Here is a 27,606-nt window from a genome sequence, read left to right as displayed (position 1 = left end):
AATGCATTAGAACTCTCATTTTGTACACATTTGTATCTCTCTATGTAGCTTAACAGAGGTCCTACTGTGACGTTCTTCCCACCATTTTTACATATGTTTAGAAAACAAAAATTGAACATGGCAGAGGGGGGGCAGGGAGACCTCTTTGAGGTACTTTGGGGCTTGTGATGTCAAAACAGAGAACAATTTTTGTTCAGCTGTGTAGACACACTGCATTGAAGAAGGATACAGACAGATACAGACAGTATACTAGGAGAGGAAAAAGGAACCTATAACAGTGTTATGTACACATTTCCGGACCAACCTTAACCTGCCGTCCATCTTGGCTACAGATCCTGGTGCCAGGCTGTGAATATATATCCCTGGAAGGCTGTTCTCCAGGGCAAGATGGCAAACACCAATACCCAGACCAACTCCTGGCTCTGTGAGGACGTGAAGAGCAAAGACAGGAAATAGTTTAATCCACGCTTCATTCCAATAATGGCAAGAAGCACAAGTACTTATCAAGGGTTGTTTTCTATGAGCAGCTGAGAAAGAAGAAAAACTAAACCCTTGTCAGGACTCAAACTAAACATGGGTTTTGAGTTTGACTGGCAAACTAGGGCTATAACAGGGGGATTCAATTTATGAACCACTTGTCTTGTCAGAGGAGACAACTTAAATGGAAAAAAACAGAGAATCCAACAAGCCAGACATAATATTTTTCTGCTCACCCGCCTCACTGCTGAAGCTTCTGGGTGATGACTGCTAGAGGGTCTAAGCAACTAGGCAACTCTGCTCCATTATCTCTTCCTGGAGGCTGGTTGCTGTTGTCTCTCCCCCCACCCTTCCTTAACCTGGCTTTGCCTCTTTTTGACTCAGCAGAATGAGCCCTGATGCTCCTGGAGCAAAGAATTGGAAATATTAGTCCATAGTCATGTCTACAAACAGACATATTCTTAAATATGTGTTGCGTAGTTACTTGTTATACATATGTAACTCCACTCATTTATTTATTTTTTCTTAAGGAGGAAAAAAGACTTTCATCTTTCCTCTATAGAATCTTCTAAAACCTTGTCATGAAATTTTATGACTTTTCCTACCATGTTTTCTTGAATCTACACAAGGAGCTTTTTGGGGAATGGTTATCCTAGCAAGGTGAAAAGTAGCTGAATTTTCTCAAACCTTTATTGAGTGTCACTTCCATGACAATTCTGTCCTTTGGTCCAGGCCCCTTTCTACTGGAGGCAGGACCATCTCCATCTTCACCACCAGGTAAAGGAGCTCCTCCACTGGGAGTAGATGTTGGGGAAGTGGATCGGTTCAGCAACATAGATGCTGGGCATGGGGTAAGGCTTGGGCTTCGGAGTTTGGTCCGTACTGTGAGGGTGACCACCCCTTTCTTGAGTTGCTAAAGAAGCAACAGCAGTTTGTTATGTTTATGAATCCTCTTCTCCTAATAACATTTCTCACAACACTAAAAATACATTCAAATACATTGTTTAAATGGATGAGTAACTATTATTAGCTGTGGCAAGGGAACAAGTTTTTTTATTTAAACACAGCTGCCTTGCAGTGGAAAAAATAAGTCATGCATAAGGATGATCACATAAATCAAACTACAATTATGATTTCACTACCCTAGGGCATATCTACCAAAAACATGGAAACTCATGAAAGGATTTTACAGCTGATCGAGCTGATTCATCTTGCTTACTAACAGCCTTGTCCTAAAGGAGGTGGTGGTGCTTCACTCATTGTTCAAAAGTGAAGCCAACTGAGCATCTATATCAGGGGTCTCCAAACTTTTAAGCGGAAGGGCCATATCATATATGCTCCACAGTTTTGAGGTCTGAAGGAAGACATGTGTGCACGTGCACTCCTGCCCGCTAGCACTCCTGCCCGCCCATCCACCCATCCACCCATCCGCACTCCGCCCACCCATAAGCAGGCCCACCTGCCTGCCCACACTCCCGCCCACCCTATATTCCTGCCCACCCACATGTGCACACCCGCCCACCCACCAGGCCAGATAAAAAGGCAAAGCGGGCCAGAAGTGGCCCACAGGCCATAGCTTGCAGACCTCTGATCTATATGATGCCATTATAAAGCTGTAGAATGCAAAATGAATGATTCTGATTTCACAAATTGATGACAATTTGGAACATATACAACAAGTCATAGTGGTCATGAGGCAGTTATAATTGTATATGAGCTTGTATTGAGTTCTCTCTAGAACCATGGGAAGTCCTGTCTACAAATGCTCGTACTTTAAATGTTTGAATGGCCTCCTGATGGGTCAGCCCTTGCAGAGATTCTCCGTTAACCTCCAGGAGCTCATCACCTGGAAAATAAAGACATCATTCACATCAGCATTAGGACAGGGGACAAAGTGTTGTTCTTAGAAATATCAAGAACCCGAGGAGTTCTCAAATTCCTGATTTATTACTCTATGAGATTTATAGCTCTTATTATGCTCCCTTACTCCGTATTTGTTAGGAAAGTAAGCTTAAGTCAAAAGTGTGATTTTTAATCTGGGTTTCTGAAACGTCTTCTCCAACACAGTATTCTGCTACTGAGATTGGCTGTGAATGATGAGAGTCATAGTTCAATACAACCAAAGGGCACCAGGTTGGGGAAGCTTTTGATAGATCATATACAACTAAACAAGTACTCACCAAAATGGTTCAAAATTTGAAAGGCATCATAGAAAAAGTCAAAAGTGTGACTTCTAATATGAGTTCCTAATTTAGATTACTATAAGCATATGCAAGGTCAGCATCTGAACATTTCACAATTATGATTATGTTTGTGAGTTATTTCCTGTACTACTTCCTGTTATACACTGAAGCAATGTGCAACACATTTTAAAGGAATGCAATGTTCATTCTTTGCTGTTTATTAAAAGTGCATCTTATTTTCTGCATAGAAATGCTTCAGGTGTAGGAAAAGGTTAATTTAGCAAGCATCCTTGATGTTTATGACCACAGACTACAACTCCCAGAATACCTCATCCAGCATAGCCAGTATGGATGCTGGCTAGTATAGGTAAAAATAAATAAATAAATAAATAAATAAATAAATAAATAAATAAATAAATAAATAAATAAATAAATAAATAAATAAATAAATAAATAAATAAACATCCCCACATCTACTCTGAAACAACCTGATAATACAGGAAGATAAGCAGTTTGGCTTATGTAAATCCTTGATCCAATTGGCTTTCTCAATATGTCTGAAAACTAGTTACTTTACCTCACACTCAAATTACTTTACAAAAGTCCCACTTCAGAAGTTTCTCCCTCATCCTCCCTTCACTCCAGAAAGACAGCAGGGGAAGAAGAAGAAAAAAGGCCTTATCCCATTGTGGTCCCACTAGACCAGCTTTGCACAACTCAACGCCTGCCACCACGATTCTTTCCTTTACTCCTAGACAAGATTTTGCCACAGCTTTCCTCCTTCCCGGTGACAGGCTTGCAGAATGGTGATCTTTGTTATACCTTCTTTTAATCTGCCATCAGCTGCTGCAGCTCCGTTAGGAAAAATGGTCTTCACAAAAATGCCCATACGCCCTCGGGCAGAATCTTGCCCTCCTACAATGCTGAATCCGAGGCCCTGTAGCATATGCAGAGAAAGACAAAAGGAGCGACAAATGAGATGAATAGGTTACAATTGTGCCACTTCTCCTTCGTGAGATGGTGAAGAACCTTTCCACTCACAGGCCCTGTGTGTGGAATCTGCTGCACCTGCACGCCCCCCCCCCTTTGCCACTAATTAAAGCTAAAGGGTTTGGACTCCCAGAGAAGGAAGCAAGGTACATGACAGCCAGGTAAAAGGAGATGTGAGAAAGGAGGATATACTTTTCCAGAGGAGACACAAACTTCAAAGTTAGAGTGCTACATGATTCTCCTCCTGTGTTACAACACAGTCCCCCACCCCACCCCCCCTGGTCATTTTTTTTGGCATTCAGAATTGATCTTTCAGGAATTCTATCATTTATGGGGTTTTTTAAATTTATTTTTTAATTATATAAATCCAACCATATTGATTTAACATCGTGTCACCAGGGTACAGCTTATAATCATTTGTAAAACAACTGCTACACACATTATGGGTTTTTTGTTGAATTAAACTTTTTTGTTTCTGCTCTCCCCAAGTATCCCCCCCCCCCGGTTCTAGTTTCATTTCTATCTAATAAAAATGATTTTGAAAAAAGGAAAGAGTTCAATTTGGCAGCCATTTTGTGGCCCTTGGAAAGAACCTAATCTGGCAGCCATTTTGTGGCCCTTGGAAAGAACCTAATCTGGCAGCTATTTTGTGGCCCTTGGAAAGAACCTAATCTGGCAGCCATTTTGTGGCCCTTGGAAAGAACCTAATCTGGCAGCCATTTTGTGGCCCTCCAAAGTGCCAAGCGTTCCAACGTCCAGGCACCATGTTTCTGTTGATTTTCTGTGGACATATCCACAGCGCTAAGTGAGGTCTATCTAAGCTGCCATGATGATCCATTTAGCCTATGGGGGAGCAAAGTAAGGTCTGCAGGCCACAGGCAGCCCCCTAAAGAATTTCATGCCACCAAGGCTATCTGGGCTGTTAGTGGTATGAGAGAGTGCAACTCCCTTTCCAAACAGGTTGAACAACCACACAGTCTTCTGTTTTAATCAAGATAGCAATTGTCATTCTCATATTGCTTTTCTATATCAAACTTTTTTAAAATTCTATACTAAAGGTGAGCAAAGTGTAGCCCTTCAGATGCTGTAGGACCGCAAATCCAACATTCCTCATGGAGGACTCTGATGGGAGTTGCAGTCCAAGAACGTCTAGAAAGCCATACTTTGTCTATCCCTCTTGTAGAAATCCACGCTTCCCTTGATATCAGGGACAACCCCAATGCAGCCTGTTCACTGCACTGGGCCATTTTTGTGTTCTCTAAGAGCCTGTGTTTAGAAAAAAGAAGAAGTAGTTTGGGGCAGTCAGTTTCTCCTGGAATTCTCCAGGATAAGTATTCCTTACATCGTGGGACTTCAGAGAAGTTCTCTAAAGGCCTGCCCAATTAAAAAACAAACAAACCAGAAATGCTCCTCTGGGTGTTTGCTTCTTTTACAACTTAAAAATGTCCGAAATCAGACACTTCCAGTTTCTTGCAGTCCATGGAGAAGACTACGGGTCCAACCAAGCCTCTTGAGATTCCTCAGACTGCTTTACATGCCTGTGCACGCATACAAACAAACAATATGCTCTTATGTACAGATTCTTACCTTGCCCTGCCCCTTCATCAGGACAATGTTGGAAATGATAGATGGCTGGGTGAGTCGCCATGGGTATTCCACCTGAGCTGCACTTAAGGAACGGGTTGATTTCTTAACAATGTGGTATTCCTAGACAAATAAAGCAATCCTAACTATTAGAGATGAGCCAAACTAATCTTGTTTTATTTTTCTCTTCAAAAATGCATCTTGAGTATGTTTTCTGTTCCATTTCTCAAACAACTACCAATTTCATATGGCTTTACCTTTCGTTAATTTAAAATTATATCCTGCAATAAAACAAATAGTTAAAACATCAAACTAGAAATAAAAAAACCTAAAAACAAAACAAACCCCCCAAAAAACCAAATGGAAACAAAACAGAATAATTAAATAAGCAGAGCAGCCCAAGCAGAATCAAAATAGCAACGATCAATAAAAGGGGAGAAAGGTGAGTTGCTATCAAACCATTAGACAATCAAGTTCGAAAAATCAGCTAATTGTTAAGGTATTTTTGGAAAAGCTAGGCTTTTATCTGACATTTGAAGGTGTGCAGTGGGCACAAGGTTGGGTGATTAATATTTTCCTTTATTTCTTTCCAGAGGAGTAGCAGCATTAGTCCGTTGCAGTTAAAATAATAAAAGTTTTGTGCCATCCTTGACATATGGGGCTAAATCCAGCTCTTAGTCCCAACTAAACTAGGCTTGTTAAATGAAAAGGACTTGTAAAGTCTCCATTTATTTAAATCCCAATGAATCAGTAGGTCTGCTTTGGATCCAGCCCTAAGAAATTGCTTGTCTTTGAAGTGACATAAAGCTTTTCTATGTTTTTCTTCTTTTGTGTTCTGTCATAGACAAGGGACCAAATAAAACAGAAACAGTAATGGATTATACACTACCACTCACAATGAAATGTTGTTGTGTTTGTGGAGAAGGCTTTGAAGCGGTCCCTTTTCATAAAGGTCTACAGCTACATAAATATATCCAAGTCTGCCCACCTCACCAAAGGAGAATTTCTAGAAGTATGCAGCTGAGGTATTGTACAGAACAATTCTAATAGTTTTCATTTTTATCAGGAATGGGTCTTCTATAAAGGTCTCGGGTCTTAATCAGAGATGGGGACTCATGAGTCACGAGTCAACTCACTGTCAGGTCTGACTTACGTCACACTGGTGACCTAACTTGGACTCAACTTAAGGGTTTTGGTACTCACAACCCATTTGTTCAAGTCATCTTGTCAAGTCCCTATGGGCCTCCCTACCTGGAGGTGCCCCTCTTGCTGAACGCCACCACCATCTTAGAAGCAGTACTTGCCACCCAGCTGATAGGCCAGCGCATGCACAGAGGCAGGGAGGTTGGAACTCCTGCCTCTGAGGATGATGGTGGGGTAGTCGTGGCAGGTAGATAGGCCCACTGTCTCTGCAACTGTCCAAGATCCCAAGCCTTGGGGCTGGGGCAAACGACTCAAGACTCAGACTCGAGCTTGAGACTTGGCCTGAAGACTTGCTGACATCCCTGGTCTTAACTGCTTATTCATTGCTGAGCAGCTCCAACAAGTTTTGCATTCTATCACGGGTAGCTCACAACAATAAACTGCTGAAAGGAGAAATCACTTTCCCCAACTATGTTCAGAGGGCACAGTGTGGATGATGTCATTTTCTCTGTTAATGGTAAAAAAAAAAAACACTGGTTCCACAGTTGCAATGAGGCTGAGAATCCAAGAAAATAGAGATTAGGCAGGTTGTTTCCCAGTCTGATCTCTTACTTCCAAAGCTGGTTATTCTAAACAAGCAGGACGCCTAGGACCCTTGACGGTATCAACTGGGTTGGATGTTAGTCACCTGAATCCACATCTCTCTCTGCTTGCATGGGAATGGGCAACCTTAGGATGCAGAAAGCAAGAGCAGGGCCCCAGGTGGAAGTGGGGAGGCAGATGATCTGCACCTGGAAGATGGTGTAGAGACCAGGAAAGGTTGGTGGGATGGGGATGGTGTAGAGACCAGGAAAGGTTGGTGGGATGTGGATTTAAAGAGGAAGAAGATGAAGATGAAGAGGGGGTGGACTTGTCACCCTCAACTGACTCTGAGGAGCCCCTTCCCATTCTCTGTGCCCTTGATAAGCAATGGCTCCTGCTGCTGGACCCCTAAACTGGCACATGGGGTCTGCTTCTCTGGGAGTAAAGGACCTAGGGGAAGAGTGCCAACGGTCACCCAGCCTAGGCCCCTGCAACAATGCACAGCTGCTCAGCTGAGCTCCAGCCCAACAACATTGCCTTGACCCAGAAATGGTGCTGGTGATGGAAGCACCACAAGGAGCACATGCAGTAGATCCTCTGGAGGCAAGATAAGCTTCTGGGAGTCAGAACTGGCCCTCCCTAAAGCACATTAGCTGGCTGGGCTCAGTGCTTTAAGCTCAAATCCAGCCCCTGACTGGAAATGCTGGGGGCGGGGAGACTGCAAATTGGGCTCACTGGAGGACTGGGAGCAATAGAGAAGTAATGGGGATAACCCTTTGGACTCCTGGGATGGGAAGAACCTGGGAACATCCTGACCTCAGTTTCCTTACAATCAGTTCTAGTAGCAACGAAAGTCTGGAATTCATGGAGCCTATTGTCAAGCAGAACCTCCCAGCCAGCCCCACTCTGAGTGAGAGCAACAATAGTCACACATTGCTGGATCCCCTTCCCCACCCCAACACATAACAGTGAACTAAGCTAAAGCGGTAGATAACAACGAAATTAATAATTTTTTACTGTCAATTCATTTCCAAGTCATGACAACCTTCACAGAATTGCTTTGCCAGTTTCACTTTTGGGTGGTGCTCTGGGACCATGGAACTTGCCCAAGCCATGTATTTCATCAGGCAAGTAATCCCATCACTCAGCAACGGACAGACACTCCAGTTGTTCTTGGCTGACCTCTCACTCAGGAGGCACTGGAGGGACTGAACTCCTGACCCATTGGCTCTGGAGCTAGGCACTTCCACTCTCTGGGCTACATCAACTACCAACAAAGGAATTATTTGACTATTTAATTACAGTAAACTATACTCTCCCTCTCACCTGTCTGGTTCCTGTGTCCAGATGCTGTGGGAGAGAATGTTTCCTCCCTCCTCGGGAGTATTTCATTGCTATTTCATAATTCACATCTCCGTTTTCTACTGTCAACTCATCATCTTCTCCTACAGATTCTAAACGGGTTGCTGCTCCTAAGGGATAACCCAGAAATGCTATTTATTATACATATATCAAAGCATCTTTTAACATCTATCACTTATGATAGAATCAGCGACATTACTTTGAACATTCTGTATGCTCAGTCATAAATGATTGATAAGTGCATTTCCTAAATCATATAAACCAAGCCTGATATAGCATGTGTATGGTCAAATTTGCTTTATATGAATTAAATGCACCCACTCTCCTTGAATGCTACATGTAAGTGTGTCTGCAGAGACATAAAGAGAAAGAGAGAGTTAGAGAGAATTATGAAATGCACAACATTCAAGAGTAGTCACTATAATTTATCATGGAAATGATATACATGTGGCATACTTCTCAAAATACTTATTACAGCATAGCTTAATAGACACTGGTGAGTTTAAAGTGAGCAATAAATTACTTTCAATGAACACAATGTGCTATATGCATCGTGCATAACTGATTTAGGACTGACATAAGCTACTTTTGAATCCTGTCCTCCCAAAAACTTTATCCTTATTTATTTAAAAGATTTTTACCCCGTTTTTCTCCTTAAAAAAAGACTCAAGGTGGCATACATCATTAAAAACACAATAGTGCAAGCTAAAAATATTAAATTATTCAAATGTTTTAGATTAGATTAGGCATCCTTCAGTCTCGAGAGACTATGGTAACGTGCTCTGTATGGAGGACTTGGAACAGCATCTAGTGTGGCTGAGGAGGCCAATTCAAGAGTGACCATCCCTTCCACATTGAAGACAAATACAATCTGTCCCCTGTCCAGCTCCCTGATTTTAAATATTTTAAAACAATTATATAAACATTATATTTAAAATGTTAGGTAAAAAGCATTATCAAAACAGATTTAAAAGCAACAAAAATGCAAGCCACCCTGCCTTAAAAACTCTCTTAGCCAGTCACTAAGGAAAAGCCTGCCTGAAGAGAAAGGTCTTTGCCTGCTTGGGGAAAGACAGCAAAGATGGGGCCAGACTGGCCTCCTGTGGGAGGGAGTTCTCTAGAGTCTAGGAGTAGTGATAAAGATGGCGCTCTCTTGTGTCCCCACCAAATGCACCTGTGGTGAGACCATGAGATCTTAACACCCAGGCAGGATCAGAAAGGGAGATGCCAGTCTTTGAGATAGCTTGGAGCCAAGCTGTTTAGGTCTTTATAGATTAAAACTAGACTTTTGAATTGTGTCAAGAAACAGATCGGTTGCCAATTGGGCTGCTATAATGGGGAGGGGAGATGTGATCCTTGTAATCAGCTCCAGTTAACTATCTAGCTGCAGTGTTTTGGACCCCCTGAAGTTTCTGCACATTTTGAAAGACAGCCCCTTGCAGAGCGCCTTATAGTAATCCAGCTAGGATGTAAGTAAGGCATATGTCACTGTGGGCAGACCAGATCCTTGGACCTTGCTAGTCCCTAAGAGCTTAAGATCTGGATACATTAAAGATGACAGATTTCCATACATTTCATTTCATGCAATTCAGTACATATCAGAGGTCCTCCTCTAGACTGCCCTAGAAGTAGAGATAGGACACTAATCCATCTAGGGCTGCAATTGCCTAGACTAGCTACTTGGCTACTCCAAGACTAGCGTAGCCGTGATTCTTCAATTTTCTCCAGCCCACTGCAGAATCCAAGAGAGCTAGATTGGCCCCAGGTTCTCGCCTCTCATGCAGACAGTGTTGAGTTAGATCGTTTGGTATGAGTTTACTCAATGGTTTGAGTTACCAGCATAAGGCAGTATAAGGCACCAATCTATATTCCCTTCTAACTGTGCTGTTGGCACAATGAAATACCCTCCCAGGAGACTCAGACTGCCTTTCATGTAAGTTAAAGAAAACTGATTAAGATATGGCAATTTAAGGATGATTTTACAAGCAGCTGACAGGTAGCTGTGCTTTTCCCAGGCATTATACTGAAGGAGTACAAGCTCCATTTTTTTTATGCTACTACTGCAATTATTTTGTACTTTGCTTTTATTGATATTCTGTTCCTTATGATTATTATCAGAATATTATCTGATCATTATCATTTTATTTTAGCTTATTTCAATATTTTTAAAGAGAAGCAGCACAATATAAAAATAAATAAATACAGGCTCCAAAATCACTAAATGTTTAAAATAACCAAAAGAAATGGAAGCATAACCGAGCTAGCTGCACAGCACTAATAAGCAAGAATTTAACTGCAGGGCATAGAAAATTCATTTTATCTGTTCAAAGCTAGACAGTGTTTAATTTCACCCAAAACATGCAGCATAGTCTAATTAAATAAACTCTTCAATTTATTTTTAGGGACTGAGTACAATTCATAAATTCACAACTAGAACCTTGGTAGGAACTGATAATTTCTTCCAAGATCATGGCTGTACAAGAACAGATCAGAAGTCCTACCCCAGAATAGTATACTCATTAAGGTCAACAAAAAAGACCTAACTATAAACTGCCATTAATAATTCCAACCTGAGATCATGCAGACTGTCAAATATTAGTAGAGAAAAAAGGAAGCAATAAATAAGTCCAATCAGAACAGAAGTAACTATAGATGAGCTTTCCGGCAGACTTCTTCCAACTTCTTCTAAAAACTTATTGAGAAATCAGATCCAAACAAGGTTGGTTTGGTTTCACCAACTTAATGAATCATCTACAAGAGGTTCAACAAAGCAAGAATAACTGCAAATATTAGTGGTGGTGGAACTGTTGTCCAAAGCAGTAACTTTTCAGCTAGTCACTGTAGTGCAAAGCGTCAATTCATAGGCCTCACTCCCACTTTTAAGAGATATTCTTGGGCCCCTCTGCCACTCACCCCTGTGAGAGTGGGGTATTTTAAGAATGTCATCATCATGTGCTGTTAAGTCAATTCTGATGTATGACAACCCTTTTCAGGGTTTTCTAGGTAAAGACTATCCAGAAGTGGTTTGCCATTCTATTCTTCTGGGACGCCTTGGGACTGTGTAGCTTGTGCAAGTCCACATAGGCTGGCTCTACTCTCAGGAGTCACGTTGTGGGATCTAACACCCAAAGTCTGTCTCCACAGCCAGATATATAAACTAATGAGCTATCCAGCCAGCTTTGAGAATGTAAAGCAGCAAATATTTTTACAATGGTGGATCTTCCCATTAAACAGAAAGAAGCAATGTTCTTCTTCCCTCTGACTTCATAAAAAAAAGGCTTCAACTACATCTTGTTCCTTGAGCAGAATGCTTTGGGGAACAACACTGTGCTGCTGTGGACAAATGGAAGCAGTCAGCTTCTACCTTGGGGAAACCTCCAGTGTCATATGCTTGCATTCTTCCCAAGGCAAGCCACCTAAGAACAAAGCAGAGCATCCTAGATGTTGCTGGAAGTGGTGGCAGATTGAGAGTTGTTTTTTGTTTGTTTGAAAACAAAATGAGGGGGAAACAGCCACTTTCAATTAAAAAAAAAATCCCCATCCCAACCCTGAAAATGCTTTGAACTTAAAAATGTTGATTTTATTTATTCATGGCTGAAATCAAGTAGTAAGTTGCAACTAGAGCCAATGGAACTTATATAGGTGTTTGCTCACAAAATATATACTGATTCAACAGGCCTACTCTAGTTGTAGATACCCAGTGTGGTGTAGTGATGGAGGAGAACTCTGGAGACCAGGGTTTGAATCCCAGCTCAGCTATGGAAAATTACTGGGCAGTGGAACTGGTAAGGCCACTCCTCAAATTCCTCACATACCTTGAAAACACTGTCAGGGTTGCTACAAGTCAGTTCCGACCTTATGGTACATAACTAATTACATCTAGCTGGATTTTAGCCTATATTTTACAGGTTTATTCTTCTTTTCAAAGCTGCTAACAAAAATCATAAAGTAAAAAAAAAATCAAACTGTAAAACCAATAACTATTGGAATAATCAATAATCATCAAAACTGTATTGACAAAGTTAAAAAAATGTCTTCACAATCTTCTCTTAAGCAACAAGAGCTGATATTAATTTTGTAGGGAATACAGTATACTCCATAAGCTGAAAGCTACAGAGAATGTCCTAACTTGTGTGTTTTACAAGCAATCCCCTATAGCTGCTTATATCAAGAGTCTTTTATTCAGCCTACCTGTACCTTGGGATCGACTCCTGTATTTCAAAATACCGCCACCTAGAGTGGGACTTTGACAGTTTTCTTTGGATCCCTCTGCAGTAGTAGAATCTGGAGACTTATCTGGCTCTCTATCATCCATCACCTGAAGAAGAAAGAAAAGGGAAACATTTAACAACCCAGCCAAATTGTGGAGACTGTCTTCAATGCCACAGCCGGATTAACCATTATCCTAAGGAAACTGCAAACCAGAACCTCAGGCAATGTGGGATTCTTGCCATGGTACAATTATGCAAAAGTCTCGACCTGTGGAAAGTATCCTGCCTGCCTTTCTCTTTGCATTGTAATTTGGAATATAGGAACACACTACGAAATGACAAAAGCAGCTGTGTTCCCAGAAGAGAACATTATAAATACTGGGAGCTTCATCAGCCAGAGGAATGGTACATTTTTCCTCTCCTCAGATGTTAGGGTCATGTTAAGGTGAGGTAATAAGCAATAATGAAAATTGTTAGTATGTGAACTTTTGGTTGTATTTAACAGATCAGCCTCTGCATGCGGTGAAGGAGGCAAAATGGTGACCATTTAATCCCAGTGCTTAACTTCACCTCATGGAAGTATTTATAAATCACATTATGGTTATACCTCCCGAGATTTCCTCTGGCTTTAATTCATTCACAGGCTCTTTATAAGTTGCAGCTATTATATTAGAGGTGGCTAATCTATGGTCCTCCACATGTCTGTGAACTCCAACTTCCATCTGACTCCTCAGCCCAGACAGCCGCGTGGGGGCTATCACTGCACAAGGTCTGGACAGGCACAGGCTGCCCCTTCTACCTTATGCATCTGACCCATCATTTTATATATCCTACATCATTAACTGCCTGTAAATATTCATAGTGAGAAGTAGGCTGTGGAGCCTGGAGAGGAGATGAACCTGGGAGTAAGTCTGAAAGCCCTGGATGTTGTAACATTTTCTCTCAAAAGAATTGCTGCCCGTTTCTCCAGCATTGCAACGGGGTGTCATATATTCCCATGCTGCTCCAACAGACACAGTTCTTCTTCTCTCTAAGACCAGAGGCACCGCTCAACCATGGACATCTCAATACAGTCTCCTTTTGGCTCCGTGTGATGGGCTGATGTAATTGGCCTGGGCCCGAAAAATCCGAGGGGATTGGGAGCCCCTTGGATGCTTCAGTCCACCACTGCACCCTGCCTCCTCCTCCTCCTCCCTTCGGTCTTCTCCCCCCAGGATTCTGAAACCTTCTCCTAAGTTCTCCTCAGCTGATCCCCTCTTGTCTTGCCCTAGCCCCACAAGCACCTGTTTTCTGGATATTGCCTCTGTGAAAGATACTGGGTTGGATCAGAATTAATAATGAAATCCTGTGTTTGTCTACTCGGAGGTAACTCCCAATGAGTGTAATGGTACTCCCAGATAAAAGTAGAGGATTATATCCCGATTAGTCTTGCTTTGGGCTGGGCTTAAAAGTGCTTTCATGTTCCTACTAAAGTCTCTGTGCAGTCTTAACATAATGATTGCTGGTTTTGTCCAGTACTTCAGTATTTTGAAATAGAATTTAATGTCCAACTTGTTTTAGGGCATGTTCAGCTACTGCTGATTTTTCCAGTTGTTCTAGTCTGCAGTGTCTATCATGTTCTTTGATTCTGGTGTGAATGCTGAAGTACTGGACAACACCAGCAATGGCCAAAGAACCCAAACAACCCTCATTTAGCGAAAAATTGGTTCCCGAAGCAGGGAACCGATCGTCGTCAAGTGGATTTTCCCCATTTAAACATCATTTTGCGATTGCAAAAGCGATTGCAAAAAACTCATCATTAAGCAGATTCGTCGTGGAGCGGGGTAATCGTTAAGTGGGGCACCACTGTATATTTCTATTAAAAATCCAGAAATGACATGGTGAAGCAGTGGAGCAACTTCTCCTTGAAGCTACATTACAACATTTAGGGTTTTCAGCATCACCATAGGTTCAGTTCTTGGCATCTTCAGGAAGGGCTGGGAAATAATCTTTCCCCAAACCCATGAAAGCCCTGGGCAGACAATGCCAATAATACTGGCCTTGACAGCCCATTGGTGTCATGATACCATGCACACATCATTCAGCCAGGATGGGTTAGAGTCTCTTGACCCTAACATGAGTGCGGGATTTCTGTTTCCAAGTGACCCTGAATCACCCAGGAGACCATTTCCCCAGAGGGCACTGGACTTTTAAGGTTTTTGGAGAAGCCATCCTAGTCAGGACAGAAGCCCCACAGACAAGACTAGGATCTCCAGGGACTCTCCTGAAAACAGTCTCTGCCTTTCTGCCACACACAGTGTTGCATGGCAATTCAAGAAGGATTACTGTGTATTCATTCAAAACTATGCACCATACTGTGTTAACTAAGGCACAGCATCAAAAAATGCCCTTCACCACTACCCAAGTCAAGCTACAGAGTACTAAAAGCTAGCCATGTTATTTGAGTGCATGAGGCAGAAAATTCAACCAAGTACCTCTCTCCTTTCCTTGCAGTAAATACACATTAACAACAAATTAAATGACTAACAATATTTGCCTTTCACTATTTCCAAAATACGTAATTGTACAACACAGTATGTGTTTATATATGGTATATATGTATGTGTATATTGTATGTGTTGTTATGGGAAGGACTAGAATGGGAAATTTGCATAATGAAGCATTCTGAGCAATCAGAATGTGTTTGGCATCAGGCAGAGATATTTATAAAACAAGTGCCAGTTAGCAGTCTCTTAGACAGGGCTGGCAGGGCCATAACATGAGATAGGGCCAAGCAGGGCAAATAGGTAGGAGGATGCAATCTGTCAGATAGGGTTGAGCATATGTTAATGTTTCATGTGACAAGTAATTATAATACTTCCCCAATTGTCATGATTTAACAGGTGGTTTTTCTTAAACAGATTCTGGTCAATGTTGACATTTTTGGCTCAGATTATGATCGATCTTAACAGGGATGTGGTGGCGCTGTGGGCTAAACCGCAGAAGCCTGTGCTGCAGGGTCAGAAGACCAAGCAGTTGTAAGATCGAATCCATGCGACGGAGTGAGCGCCCGTCACTTGTCCCAGCTCCCGCCAACCTAGCGGTTCGAAAGCATGCAAATGCGAGTAGATAAATAGGGACCATCTCGGAGGGAAGGTAACAGCGTTCCGTGTCGCACTGGCCATGTGACCACGGAAGCTTGGACAAATGCTGGCTCTATGGCTTGGAAATGGGGATGAGTACTGCCCCCTAGAGTCGAACATGACTGGACAAAAATTGTCAAGGGGAACCTTTAACCTTTACCTTTTGATCTATCTTATAATTGGAATTGTAATCACACACAAAAAACTTTTCCTTATATGAATTTCCATGCCTTCTTTTATATTGTAATAGTCTAAGGTAAAGGTAAAGGTTCTCCTTGATATGTAGTCCAGTCGTGTCCAACTCTAGGCTCATCCCCGTTTCCAAGCCGTAGAGCTGGTGTTTGTCCTTAGACAGTTTCCATGGTCACGTGGCCAGCGCGAGTAGACACAGAACGCCATTACCTTCCTACCGTGGTGGTACCTATTTATCTACTCGTATTTTTACATGCTTTTGAACTGCTAGGTTGCCAGGAGCTGGGACAAGCGACACAACTCACTCCATCATGTGGATTCTATCTTACGACTGCTGATCTTCCAACCTTGCTGCACAGAGGCTTCTGTAGTTTAACCTGCAGTGCCACCACATCCCTGTAACAGTCTACCTTTCAATAAATCTTGGACTTTGCTTACTTCTCTTTTTTTGTTTGGATAGTGTCTGTTTAATTCTTGTTTTATATTGCTCGGACTTTAAGCCTCCCAGAGTAGATTTGTTTGATAAAAGATAAACAAACAAACAAACAAACAAACAAATATGTAATAGTACTAGGTTGTGAGAGTTAATAATCTATGAAAGTAACTATGTATGGCAAGTTTTAAGAATATTAACACAAACATACAAGTTTAGGTAACAAATAAAATGTCAGCACTGTGGATTTATTCTATTTTACATGTTACAATCACTTAGCCTTTATTAAAAACATTAAATAACTTTTACTGTTTAAAAGTTATTTAATGTTTTTAATAAAGGCTAAGTGATTGTGTTATTTACTTTCAACTGCTGGTACACACACAGTGGAGAATACAAAGTTAGCTCTGTGAGTGGTTCTTTTGTCATAATGCTTGAAATTGCGGTGCACAAACTCTGTCAAGTACATTTTATATATTATTTATTATAGCTCAGGTTAACAAGAAAGTCCCATCAAGTGCCTCCCTCTTTTCCTTACAGTAAATATACATTAACAACAAATTAAATAAGTACGGTAACACTCTTTTGCCCTTTCACAATATCCCAAACATACTGCCAATGGCTACTGCACTCTGGCTAGTGATAGGCCCAGCTCTTGTACCTGGAATATTTACCCTACGTGAGTGTAGGAGCCCCTTGCAATGCAAGAGTCAAGAAGTACCTAACAACTCTTGGGGATAATTTTTTAAACTCCTGATTTATTTATGTTACATTTCCACCCATTCAGATCAGAAAGCACTTCCGGTGCCTGAATCTTTATCTTGCTTCCTGATCTTTTCCTTACAGGCTTGCACATAAAAGGTTCCCAGCACTTTCCTTTCCAAACAAAGAATATTTTTGCCGCTGAACTAGTCAGGGAATGGAAATACTGCATCCTACTGCACGACCCACCCACCCCCAATACTGGTATGTACCTCTGTCAACTAAGTACGGAAGTTTCTTGAAACCCTCCTAGCTGGTTGAAGACTAGTCCTTCTACTTTGTAAAACATGCATCAAATGCAGAAACACATAAACTCTCCATTGCCCTATGGGTCATATTTCTGTCAATGACTGGAAAAACACTTGCAAAAACGTGACCTTTTTTCCTTGGAAGCTGGCAAAAGACTTCGCAAGAATATGCTTTTGCTGCTACTCCTGATATTCTCCTCCTTCCCTAAAGTGTAGAAAGCTTCCCTATGGCAGTTGAAGAAGACAGCAAATGGAGAATTTATTTCCCATGGTATGGACGCATTCCAGATCCAAGTCAAAGCAGCTGTCCCCATCAGAGATGGAACTGGTGTTTAAATTCTGCTACTAATAATTATGTTCCATCTAGTCAATTCCAACTTATGATTATCCTTTTTAGGGTTTTCTAGGTATAGCTTACTCAGAAGTGGTCTACCATTTCCTTCTTCTGGGGGCGCCCTGGAAGTGTGCAGTTTGCCCAAGGTTACATAGGTTGGCTCTTCACCTGGGATGCTCATTGGGGAATCAAACACCCAACCTCTGGCTCTGCAGCCAGATACCTAACTCAATGAACTTGTCAGTCACTTAAACTCTCGCAATCCCTGAAGGGAAATAAAAATATCTGCATCTATTACTGCTGAGGAGAAAGCGTTCTTTACAACTCTTCATTTAAATTTAGAAAGTAAAGCTCATTTTGACTTGAAATGATTTATGAGGAAATTATTTTTACAAGCAGTCCATCACATTTTTGATGACACCTCTAGTGTCATGGGATTCCCATTAGCATCACTTGCACATTGCTGACCAAGCCCATAAATACCAAATCATCTGATGGAATCTTAAAGACTACCAAGTTTTCATAAACGTTTTTATAGACCACACCAATAATGCTGCTCACTTGTAAGACTTGGTTTAAGTGCAAGTGGAAAGTTAGCTAAAGAAGAAGCCAAAGCCCAGTGAGTCAAATAAGACTAACTGGCTGAACTGGGAACGCCTTGAACTCTTCACAAAGATCCTAAAACACCTGACAAAATCCATATACAGCCTCATTTGTTACAAAAAGAACGCACACATGTATTTAAGTGGGAAGGCTGCTGTTGCTGCTTCCGGACAGCCTATGCAAGAGTTATGCCTAATAGAAAAGTCATATCAAAAGGGATGCATGACATGGGTACTTCGCATTTCGACCCTATTGGTCCTAGGTGAGTCAGGGGTAGCATGAATAGCAACAAATTCTGCACGTACACTGCAAACATTAGATTAAAGCAGATCCCTTTAGACTAGGAGTATTTATGGCTCTGAGAACATCCCTTTTATATCGCTGAAGAAAACAAGAAATGTAAGTATCACGCCCAAAGCATTTTTCCATATGCCTTTTGTGCGGTGTATGTTGAGGTGCTCACAGGAGGAGGAGACTGTAATGAAGCACATTACATTCCAAAATAAATGGTCTAAAGGCCAATTCTCAAATTACGTAGATGATGCTTTTCAAAGCACAGCGCATTCAAAATAAATTTTTGAACTCACCCTGGCAGGGATTGAATTGAAAGGAGCTGCAATAACTTTCTGGGAAAGAACAGCGCAGATGTGATCAAGCCACATATTAGGGGAAATTTTGCTGCTATGGCATTTCTATTATCATTAAGCTAATAACAGATGCACTGCAAAGTCATAATGGTGTTGGAGTCACTTTAGTCAGATGTTCTGAAAGCTTTTATATCCTTCAATGCTGCTGGGTAACTTAGAAACTTCTTTTTTAACTTCAGTGCCTTAAAAGAGCCAGATGGTACATTGATGGTGGCCTGTCTTGTCCAATGTCTTTCGGTCTTATTTGATATTATGGATTTTATCCAATAATGTATTTTTATCTTCCTGGGACTTGACAACAACAACAACAATCATCATCATCATCATCATCTAAAGCATTCTTCCCCAATCGGGTCCCTCCAGATGTGTTGCATTAGAAACTATCACAGTCCTGAGCCAACACAGCTTTGCTGTTTGGGGGCAATGTGACTAGTGGTCTAAAACAATGGTCCCAACCTTTTTTACACTGCAGACTGGTTGGGAATGGCAGGGCCCCCCCGTGCTCACGTGCATGCGTGAAAGAGCAGGCGCTCGCGCGCACACACTCACATGCATGGGCAAAGGTGCAGGGGGTGCTCGGGAGCACTTGCATACACATACATGCATGCAAAAAAGGGCACAGGCACTCGTGCACGCTTGTGCAAAGGAGCTGTGCAGGGGGGAGTCGTGGGGGGGAGTGCAATCTGTCTCCGCGGCCCAATCTGGCTCAGACCACGGTTGGGGGACCTCTGGTTTAGAACATGTACAAGGCATCATCCTGTAGAAACTTGTTCCAAGGGTTGATGATTCACCAAATGCATGTACAGTCATGTGAAAAAGAAAGTACACCCACTTTGAATTCTATTGGTTACATACCAGGACATAATAAAAATCATCTGGTCCTTAGCAGGTCTGAAAATTAGGTAAATACAACTTCAGATGAACAACAACACATGACATATTACACCACGTCATGATTTATTTTACAAAAATAAATCCAAAATGGAGAAGCAATGTGCGAAAAACTAAAGTTGTATTTACCTAATTTTCAGATCTGCTAAGGACCAGATGATTTTTATTATGTACTGATATGTAAAACTAGAGAATTCATTAGGGTGTGCTTCCTTTTTCATGTAACTAGAATTCTCTGTATATGAGACCATGAGTAAAAAGGTAAATGTTCTCCCTGACAATTTGTCCAGTCATGTCCGACTCTAGGGGACAGTGCTCATCCCTGTTTCCAAGCCATAGAGCCAGTGTTTGTCCATAGACAGTTTCCATAGTCATGTGGCTAGCGTGACTAGACATGGAATGCTGTTACCTTCCCACTGTGGTGGTACCTATTTATCTACTCTCATTTTTACATGCCTTTGAACTGCTAGGTTGGCAGGAGCTGCGACGAGCGACGGGAGCTCAGTCAAGATTCGATCAAGTTCCATAATTTCTTATCAAGAACTATGCTGGGTAGGTTTGGAAATCAAATGTCTGGAGGTACAAAGGGTCTCCAACTGTGATAGAAACAAGGTCAAAGGAAATATAACTTAACAAAATGCAAGACCACCCTGACTCAAGATACTTTCAGTGGCACAGTTTCATCACAAACATAAGCAGACTACATGAGCCAATTATAAATGCAGCTGCCCACACCAGAAATGGCTTTTAAACTTTAACTAAGGCTATCCTGTTTCTGTCATTACCAGCAGGAGCGTTATGTTCCAGCAGGACTACACGAATCGCATATTGACCATATATAACACTAAGATGAGATGAGAATTTGCTCTACTAAGTTTAATACAAAAACAAGCGGTGCAAGACTATTAAAGCAAATCTACCAGGAAAAGTCTAGCCCAATGAGCACAGAATTCTAGCATCAAAGAATGAAAGAATATTCTTCATTGGTTGCTTTTATTCATACTCTAGCCGTCTTTCAAATGGGAGCGCTAATTTGCCAACATTTTAAACAGCAATTATTGTTAATAATTAGTTCCATAGTTTGCAGCACATACATAAGACAAGAACTAGATCTGAACATTAGTGCTTGCCTCTGACCAAACTGTAGGCAGAAAATCTTTCAGGAGCAGAATAAAAGTGTAGGAATCTGAACAGCCTAACAGTGCCAGAAATCTTCCAGTACTGTACTGTATATGGAAATGAAGCTGTACAGGATTCACTGTTAGAAAATTTATTTTATCTTCCTTTTGCCCAGCACTAACCTATCTGTAGTACTTCAGAAATTTAATTTTTATAAAATACGAACATCAAAAATAATGAATGTTAAAATGAACCTTAAACTGAGTTGCGGATATTCAACACACATTTAACACAAGCATCAGTAAGCTCTGGACTGACTAGCTGCCTCGATCCTATAATAAGGCAATTTGAAATATTTTAATGGGCTGCATGTCTTGGTCTTAAAACTTGACTTTCATTAATTTGGACTCTATTTGTGAAGTTTTATTTTTAATATACAGTACTAAGCTTTACTTTTCTTCTTTGCAACAAAGCAACAGCTTTCTTTTAAAACGCAGCTGTGAAATTTGTTTGCTACAATAGGTAACAACTTAAATAAACCAGAAAGGCAATATCTCTGACAGACAGCATAATATCTCTGTCTCCCGAATAATTCTGCTCCTTTGTATCAACTTCCTCTCTCTCTACCTCTCTGCGTAAACACAAACATATGCAATGTTTATAAAGTACATATTAAAGATAATGTAAGCATACATATAATACACAAACTATATCATGTGTTTGTGTGAAGAGCGCACAGAAAAACGGACATGGATCTAGAAAGGTGCCTGCATTTTGGGACTTTCCTGTAGGATACAGCAAGGGTGAATTTCACCATGAGTGCTTATACTTCAGAATAAACTATTTCCTACAACACTTGTACATTTACAGGTTCTCTCACAAATTGCCTTCAAGACCTCTAACAAGATCTGACGAATAACTCAGTACTGCAACGTGAAAGCCATAAGAAAACATCTCTATGAGCTAAGCTTCCACCTATACAGTAACAAATCCAAACAGTAGTCACAAATACCCCTCGCTTCAATTGATTTGTTTCTAAATCTTTGTGCTCCCTTCGTACAGCCTACTGATGGTGGAACAGCAGTTAAGCATGAGACTGGTCAGTATACTTTAGGTATAATGTGAGAAAAGTCAGGTTGGTGCACATTTCATCAAGCTTAGAACAATTACTTACAAAACTTAATTTTTGATTAAAATCTCAGAACTTAGGGGCAGAAATTGGAAGTTTCAGTCCAGTAACTTCTCAAAGTTCTGAAATATTTTAAATGCAACTATACAATTCTGTGAAATTCACAAGGGCAAGCAAAATGACAGATCTTGTTTACCACCAGTGTTTGGCATTGAAAATATTACAGTATTGCTCTACATGAAGGTGCCTCTCTGAAAAAAGATATATTAGATCCATATACTGTATTAACTAATGTAGTTGCTGTCTAACAAGATATATCTTTTCAGATTTCACCCCCAGGAAGCAGTGGCTGAAATCCAATAGTAAGTCACAACGAGAGTAGGCTCATTGAACCAGTGGGCATTTGGTGAGTCAAGTCCCCCATAAATTCCATTGATTCAGTGGGCCAACTCAACTTACTACTGGATTTTAAACAATATACAATTAGGCCGCTAAGCCTCAGATCTTTTCTTCCTTTTTCCTTCTCTTTTGTCTTTTCAATTACTATTTCATTTCAGAGCTAACCAGCAGCCTTTTTCTCCCTAATGTCAGACCAAATGCATTCGGCTCACTAATTAAAATGCAATTTTAATTAAATATGCATTGTATTTTAATAATTTATGACCATTAATTATAAACTACTTTGGGGAGATGGTGATCCTATTCAATTGTATGCTCTTGCGTAAGTGTGCATTATCAGACATCCTATACGTTACTGCACTGAAGAGCTCCTAGTATGTCTTAAACATTAAATCAACAAAGGATGTTATAGTAGTGCCGCATTGTGGGTTGACATCCTTTCTAGACTTTTGTTCTCATACCAGTATTTTACTGTATCCATCCAAAACTGTAAACACACCAAATTAAACCATGCAGTTCTGCACCGTCTATACTGACTGGCAGTAGGTAGGACTTTCTCTTACAGCTACCAGAGGACATCAGGGATTGAAACTGGGACCTAGATAAAGTTGTCAGCCGGTGCTTGTTAAATTGAATTTAAATTAATTAAAAGCTTCATATCCAACCACCCCCAGCTTTTTCAGATTCTAAGACTCAACAAACTCTCTTTTGCCCTGGGGAAGTCTTTGGGAGTTTTGCAATGAGAGGGAAGCCTTCAAACTGCCAAATATTTCAGACATATTGTCCCTACCAGGATTGAGACTGCTGCTGCTGCTGAAGCAGCATTTTTTAACTATTAAAGCCTCTCCCGACTCCCAAAGCTCTCAAAAGCTTCCCCAGTGCAAAAGAGAATCCCAGAGAGCCTCTGAGTCTGGGGGGTGGGTAGGTACAAGAAACTTTTAATTAATTTAAATCAAATTTTCCTGGCGCAAGCTGATGGTATTAGTTCAGAGGTTTGTTTAGGTATCTGGCTGCAGAGCTAGAGGTTAGGAGAGGGATTCCCCACTGTGCTTCCTTGACAGAGACAAGACTCAGTGATCCATAAGATCCCTTCCATTTCTGCAGTTCTAACATAATGACAATGATTATGTCATTGGCTTCCACTGGTGTAAATTTATGCAACAGGGTTTTGCCCCAAAACATGTGCTCTATCACCCAGCTTTGACCCCTCCCTGCTGTACAGCAAAGATCACTCACATACCTCATTGTTCAAACATGGGACAACAATTCTCAAATTCCTACCCTGGTTATCTACCCTCTCCCATATTCATCCCCAAAGCCTTGTCTTTAACTAATTCTCAGTTCCGTAAGACATCCAGAGAACAAAAGGTGATGGATTGCCATACAAAAATACTGTAATAGATTGGTCAATCAAATCCTTGGAATCTTGCTGGGTCTAATTCTGCTGCCTTTGTATCATGATATATTGTGTCTGCTTTTTTGCTTCTCCAACAACAATATTTTCAGCTGCTTAAAGGCATTTTGTTCCCAAACAGGACTGCCCATTCTAAGTTGCCTTGGACTGCCTGCAAAAATGACAGCTCTACTGTATTTGTGTCCCACTTTTTAGCTTTCTACAGCATACTAGACTTCATAGGCATCTGGTCTCATAGAAGAGCTCCTCTTATTTTCTTCTCTCTTCCTTCAAACCTCACCTCTTCTTTGAAGCCTTTGGCTCAATCCTTTATCTTGTATAGCAGCTAAGCTTTGATTTAAGCTGTTGTGTCTCTAGATATGTGTACTCCTTTTCTATTACACATATATCAGTTTATTCACTTCTTCTATTTTCTTTCGCACTGTCAAATGTCATGTTAAAACTCCTGTTGTGTGTTTTTGCTCCTCTGTAATGCACTACATACATTGATGCCACTAAAGGCTAAAACACACGTCACACAAAATACATGTGCACGTGAGTCTTATTTCCAGCTCTTCTGTTCATCTTTTCTCTTTCTCTACAGTAAATATATGCTGATGCAATCTGGATTAGGGCTATCACATATATGTGCATGTAGGAATTCTAAACATGCCCCATTCCACTGTAGCTTAAAAAAAACCAATGAGACTGATAGAGTTTGTTTGTAGCCTCTGCAGGGAACTATTTTAAGGAAAAGAAACAGTAGTGAGGGAAGACTCTAAGCATTTTCTTCCTATATATGACCAAAATATCTAAACTGAGGCTGTTGTGTTTGAGGTACATCAGGAGAAGAGAAGACTTACTGGAAACAACAATACTGTGCTAGGAAAAATGAAAAGCAGTGGTAAAAGAAAAAGACCAAATATGAGATAGATTGACTCCATAACCTTGAGTTTGCAACAGCTGAGCGGGGTTGTAATGATATGACATTTTGGAAGTTAGCCATTCATAGGTTTACCAAAAGTTAGAAGTGTCTTAAAGGCACATAACAAGGACACCCATAGATGGCAGCCCAGTCCAGGAAAGAGCCCACATACAGAACAAACAATCTCTGTCCTATCAACTGTGAATTACTAGACTGAGAAAGTGTGTTTTGCTGATACTCTCCCTCCTGGTTTATAGTCAGAACTCCGATCACACTTTCCCACTTTGTATGTAATGAGAAAATGATTTCACAAACTGCAGATGTTTTCCATTACAGCACAAGGGAGATGAGAAAAAGGGGAGGAGGGAAAGTGTACTTGGCATTATACCAAATGCACCATGTATCAAGACATTATTGTTTGAACCAGGGCACTGCATCATTGTAAAAAATGACAATTTTATCTTATTGGAGGTAGGGGGCAATTTGTGGCCTTATCACCATTTTCCAGAGCAGCCATAGCTTGCTGAAGTAGACAAGTAACTTCAATTTGAGCTCAGAAATATTCATCCAAGGTAGAGATAGAGAATGATATTGCTTCGTGTACATTTCTACCAACCCAGCTATTTTGCACTTTCCAGACTCATATGCAGACCAAGATGCAGTTATCCTTTCGGTCACTCACTGTCTTTTTCTTTTCTTTTTTGGCAACACTGTCCTTAGTTTTTAAAATGCATACAAAATATGTACATTGGGGAAAGGTGTGCAAAAGTGCATATATTTGGGGAACTGTGTGTGAAAATGAATGCACTAAAAAACCCCAACAGATTGATGTGGATATTTGATGGAATGGACTTATGGCTTGACACACGCAAGATGACAAGGGATCATAAATAGGCGGACTCATTTGTCCCTATGCATACTTACAGGTTCCAGGACTTCTGGCACTGGGGTCTTTCCTTTGGCATCCTCCTCCTCTGGCTCTTCATTTTCTTTATTGTCTGTCCAGGGGCCTGTGTCTTGAGCAGAGCAGGTGCTAATTAAGTCCGGCAAACTCGTAGATGGATAATTAAGAAAATCCTCTTCTGCTCCTTCCTGTAAGGAAGGAAGTAAAAAAGTACTTGGCATTACTTGTTTTTGTCCACAGCTTCAATAATATGTGAACAGTCCTTATTAGGATCATATTATATTGATAGTGAGGGCAGACACTAGGAGAGATATTACTGGTTTTTAGTACTTTAAGGCATTGTAGGCAAACAACATGATGCACATATTTTGTCTCTAAAGCTCTCACAGATCAGCTGATTTCTCTGAGAAAGTGTGACATGAACCAGCCCAAACAAACAACACAATCAACTCTGTGATTAGTGCAGCTTACTTCCATTTTCACAATAGCCATTAAAATGGCTTATCTTGTAAATATATTTATTACATACCAATTATCTAACAGCTGTGCGTAGTTGCCTTCTTCTTTGGACTACGACTCAGGAGATCCAAGTTTAATCCCCGCTTAGCTGTGAAACTCAGATGGTGACTCTGGATCAGTCACATTCTATCAGTCTGATCTACCTCACAGGGTTATTGTCAGGATAAAGTTAAAAGGAAGCCAATCATGTATTCCATCCTGAGCTAACTCAAGTAAAAACTGGACTTAAATGTGTCAAATTAAAATGTTTCAAAATAAACATTCTAAGATATTTAACATACTTTATTAATTTTTATATCTTCAGTTATTTGCTCATACTTTCTAAAGGTTTGCCTAACTATAACTCTGTACTTTTAAAAAATGCAGAATTAAATTTATTTACGAAGGCACAGCTATACAAAATTATGGCACAGTTCAAAGCTAATAATTTACTAGAAGGGGGAAAAATAAACAAAAGACTTTCTGATAGGACAAGAAAACAGTTCATCACATAATGTGCAAGACACAGACATACTACCCATGAGTAAAGAGACAAGACCAACTTGCTTCATTACAAGCTATAACTTACTCAGAGTACTACTCTAAAAACGAAGAGCTGCATCTCTGGGGCTGGATATTGAATGAGAACAAACAGTAATTTTTTAAAAGGTGAAAATGACACACATGTGCCATTGTACCACCCAGTTCTTTCATCAACTTTTCCATTTAAATGATCCTTTAGAGGCAAAAGGATGTTTGAGGGCCTGATTTATCAGTTGCTGACTACAGTAGCAAGAGGCTACCCACATGTGTGAATGAACCAATGTCAAAGGTTGAACTTTCCATCAATCACAATGCTTGTGTATTAACAGAGTTCAGTTCACAAATTCAAGTCAAGAGTCAATTATCAAGCAAAAAGATCAAGTGCTGCACATGCATGGGTGCAGCAGTGCTTTGCATCTCTTGCCTCCAGGTGAAACTTCAGTTCACCTGAGAGAGATCCTGGCAAGGCTTTCTCCTAGAAGAATTCATGTCAGTTGTACAGGTGCAGGCGTGGCAGGAATCTTAAAAGAATTTCAGGAATAGAGAGGTTACGTACCCGTAACCATGGTTCTTCGAGTGGTACTCTGTGAATCCAGACGAATGGGTTAAATTGCACCTGCGCAGGACTCTTTGGAATATTCTAGAGCTTAAACAATTGACTAATAGAATGTTTCTCCCGTGGTGCGCATGCTCCACCTGCCCGTGATACCTTGGTTCCTTTTTTGCCGCCGCTGTCATTGCTCTGAGAATTACAAAGCTGTAGACAACCCATGATGGACAGCGGGGAGGTTGGGCGGAACGTGTGGATTCACAGAGTACCACTCGAAGAACCATGGTTACAGGTAAGTAACCTCTCTTTCTTCTTCGTGGTCTCTGTGAATGCACACAAATGGGTGACTAGCAAGCTCACTTACTGGAAGGAGGGCCGTCAC

At 40.8% G+C, this 27,606-nt stretch overlaps 1 protein-coding gene across 5 annotated transcripts in view; it reads right to left on the bottom strand.

The window, feature by feature from the left end:
• The window catches only part of PDZD2 (PDZ domain containing 2), a 202,559-nt gene that overhangs the window by 38,751 nt on the left and 136,202 nt on the right, over positions 1-27,606 (bottom strand). For 3 of the 5 annotated variants that reach the window (XM_072992868.2, XM_072992869.2, XM_020804899.3), the window contains exons 5-12: positions 25,654-25,821; positions 12,513-12,639; positions 8,286-8,431; positions 5,238-5,357; positions 3,483-3,597; positions 2,250-2,323; positions 1,165-1,390; positions 305-422 (exon numbers count right to left, since the gene is read on the bottom strand). In XM_072992868.2, the coding sequence (XP_072848969.2) occupies positions 305-422; positions 1,165-1,390; positions 2,250-2,323; positions 3,483-3,597; positions 5,238-5,357; positions 8,286-8,431; positions 12,513-12,639; positions 25,654-25,821 (1,094 nt within the window). The remainder of the gene's footprint in view (positions 1-304; positions 423-1,164; positions 1,391-2,249; positions 2,324-3,482; positions 3,598-5,237; positions 5,358-8,285; positions 8,432-12,512; positions 12,640-25,653; positions 25,822-27,606) is intronic. The other 2 variants (XM_072992870.2, XM_078385183.1) reach the window with 1 other exon arrangement.

The sequence above is a fragment of the Pogona vitticeps genome, chromosome 2 (genome assembly GCF_051106095.1).
Source record: "Pogona vitticeps strain Pit_001003342236 chromosome 2, PviZW2.1, whole genome shotgun sequence".
In the NCBI taxonomy this organism is placed as follows: Eukaryota; Metazoa; Chordata; class Lepidosauria; order Squamata; family Agamidae; genus Pogona; species Pogona vitticeps.
This window is presented reverse-complemented; position numbering and strand designations above follow the sequence as displayed.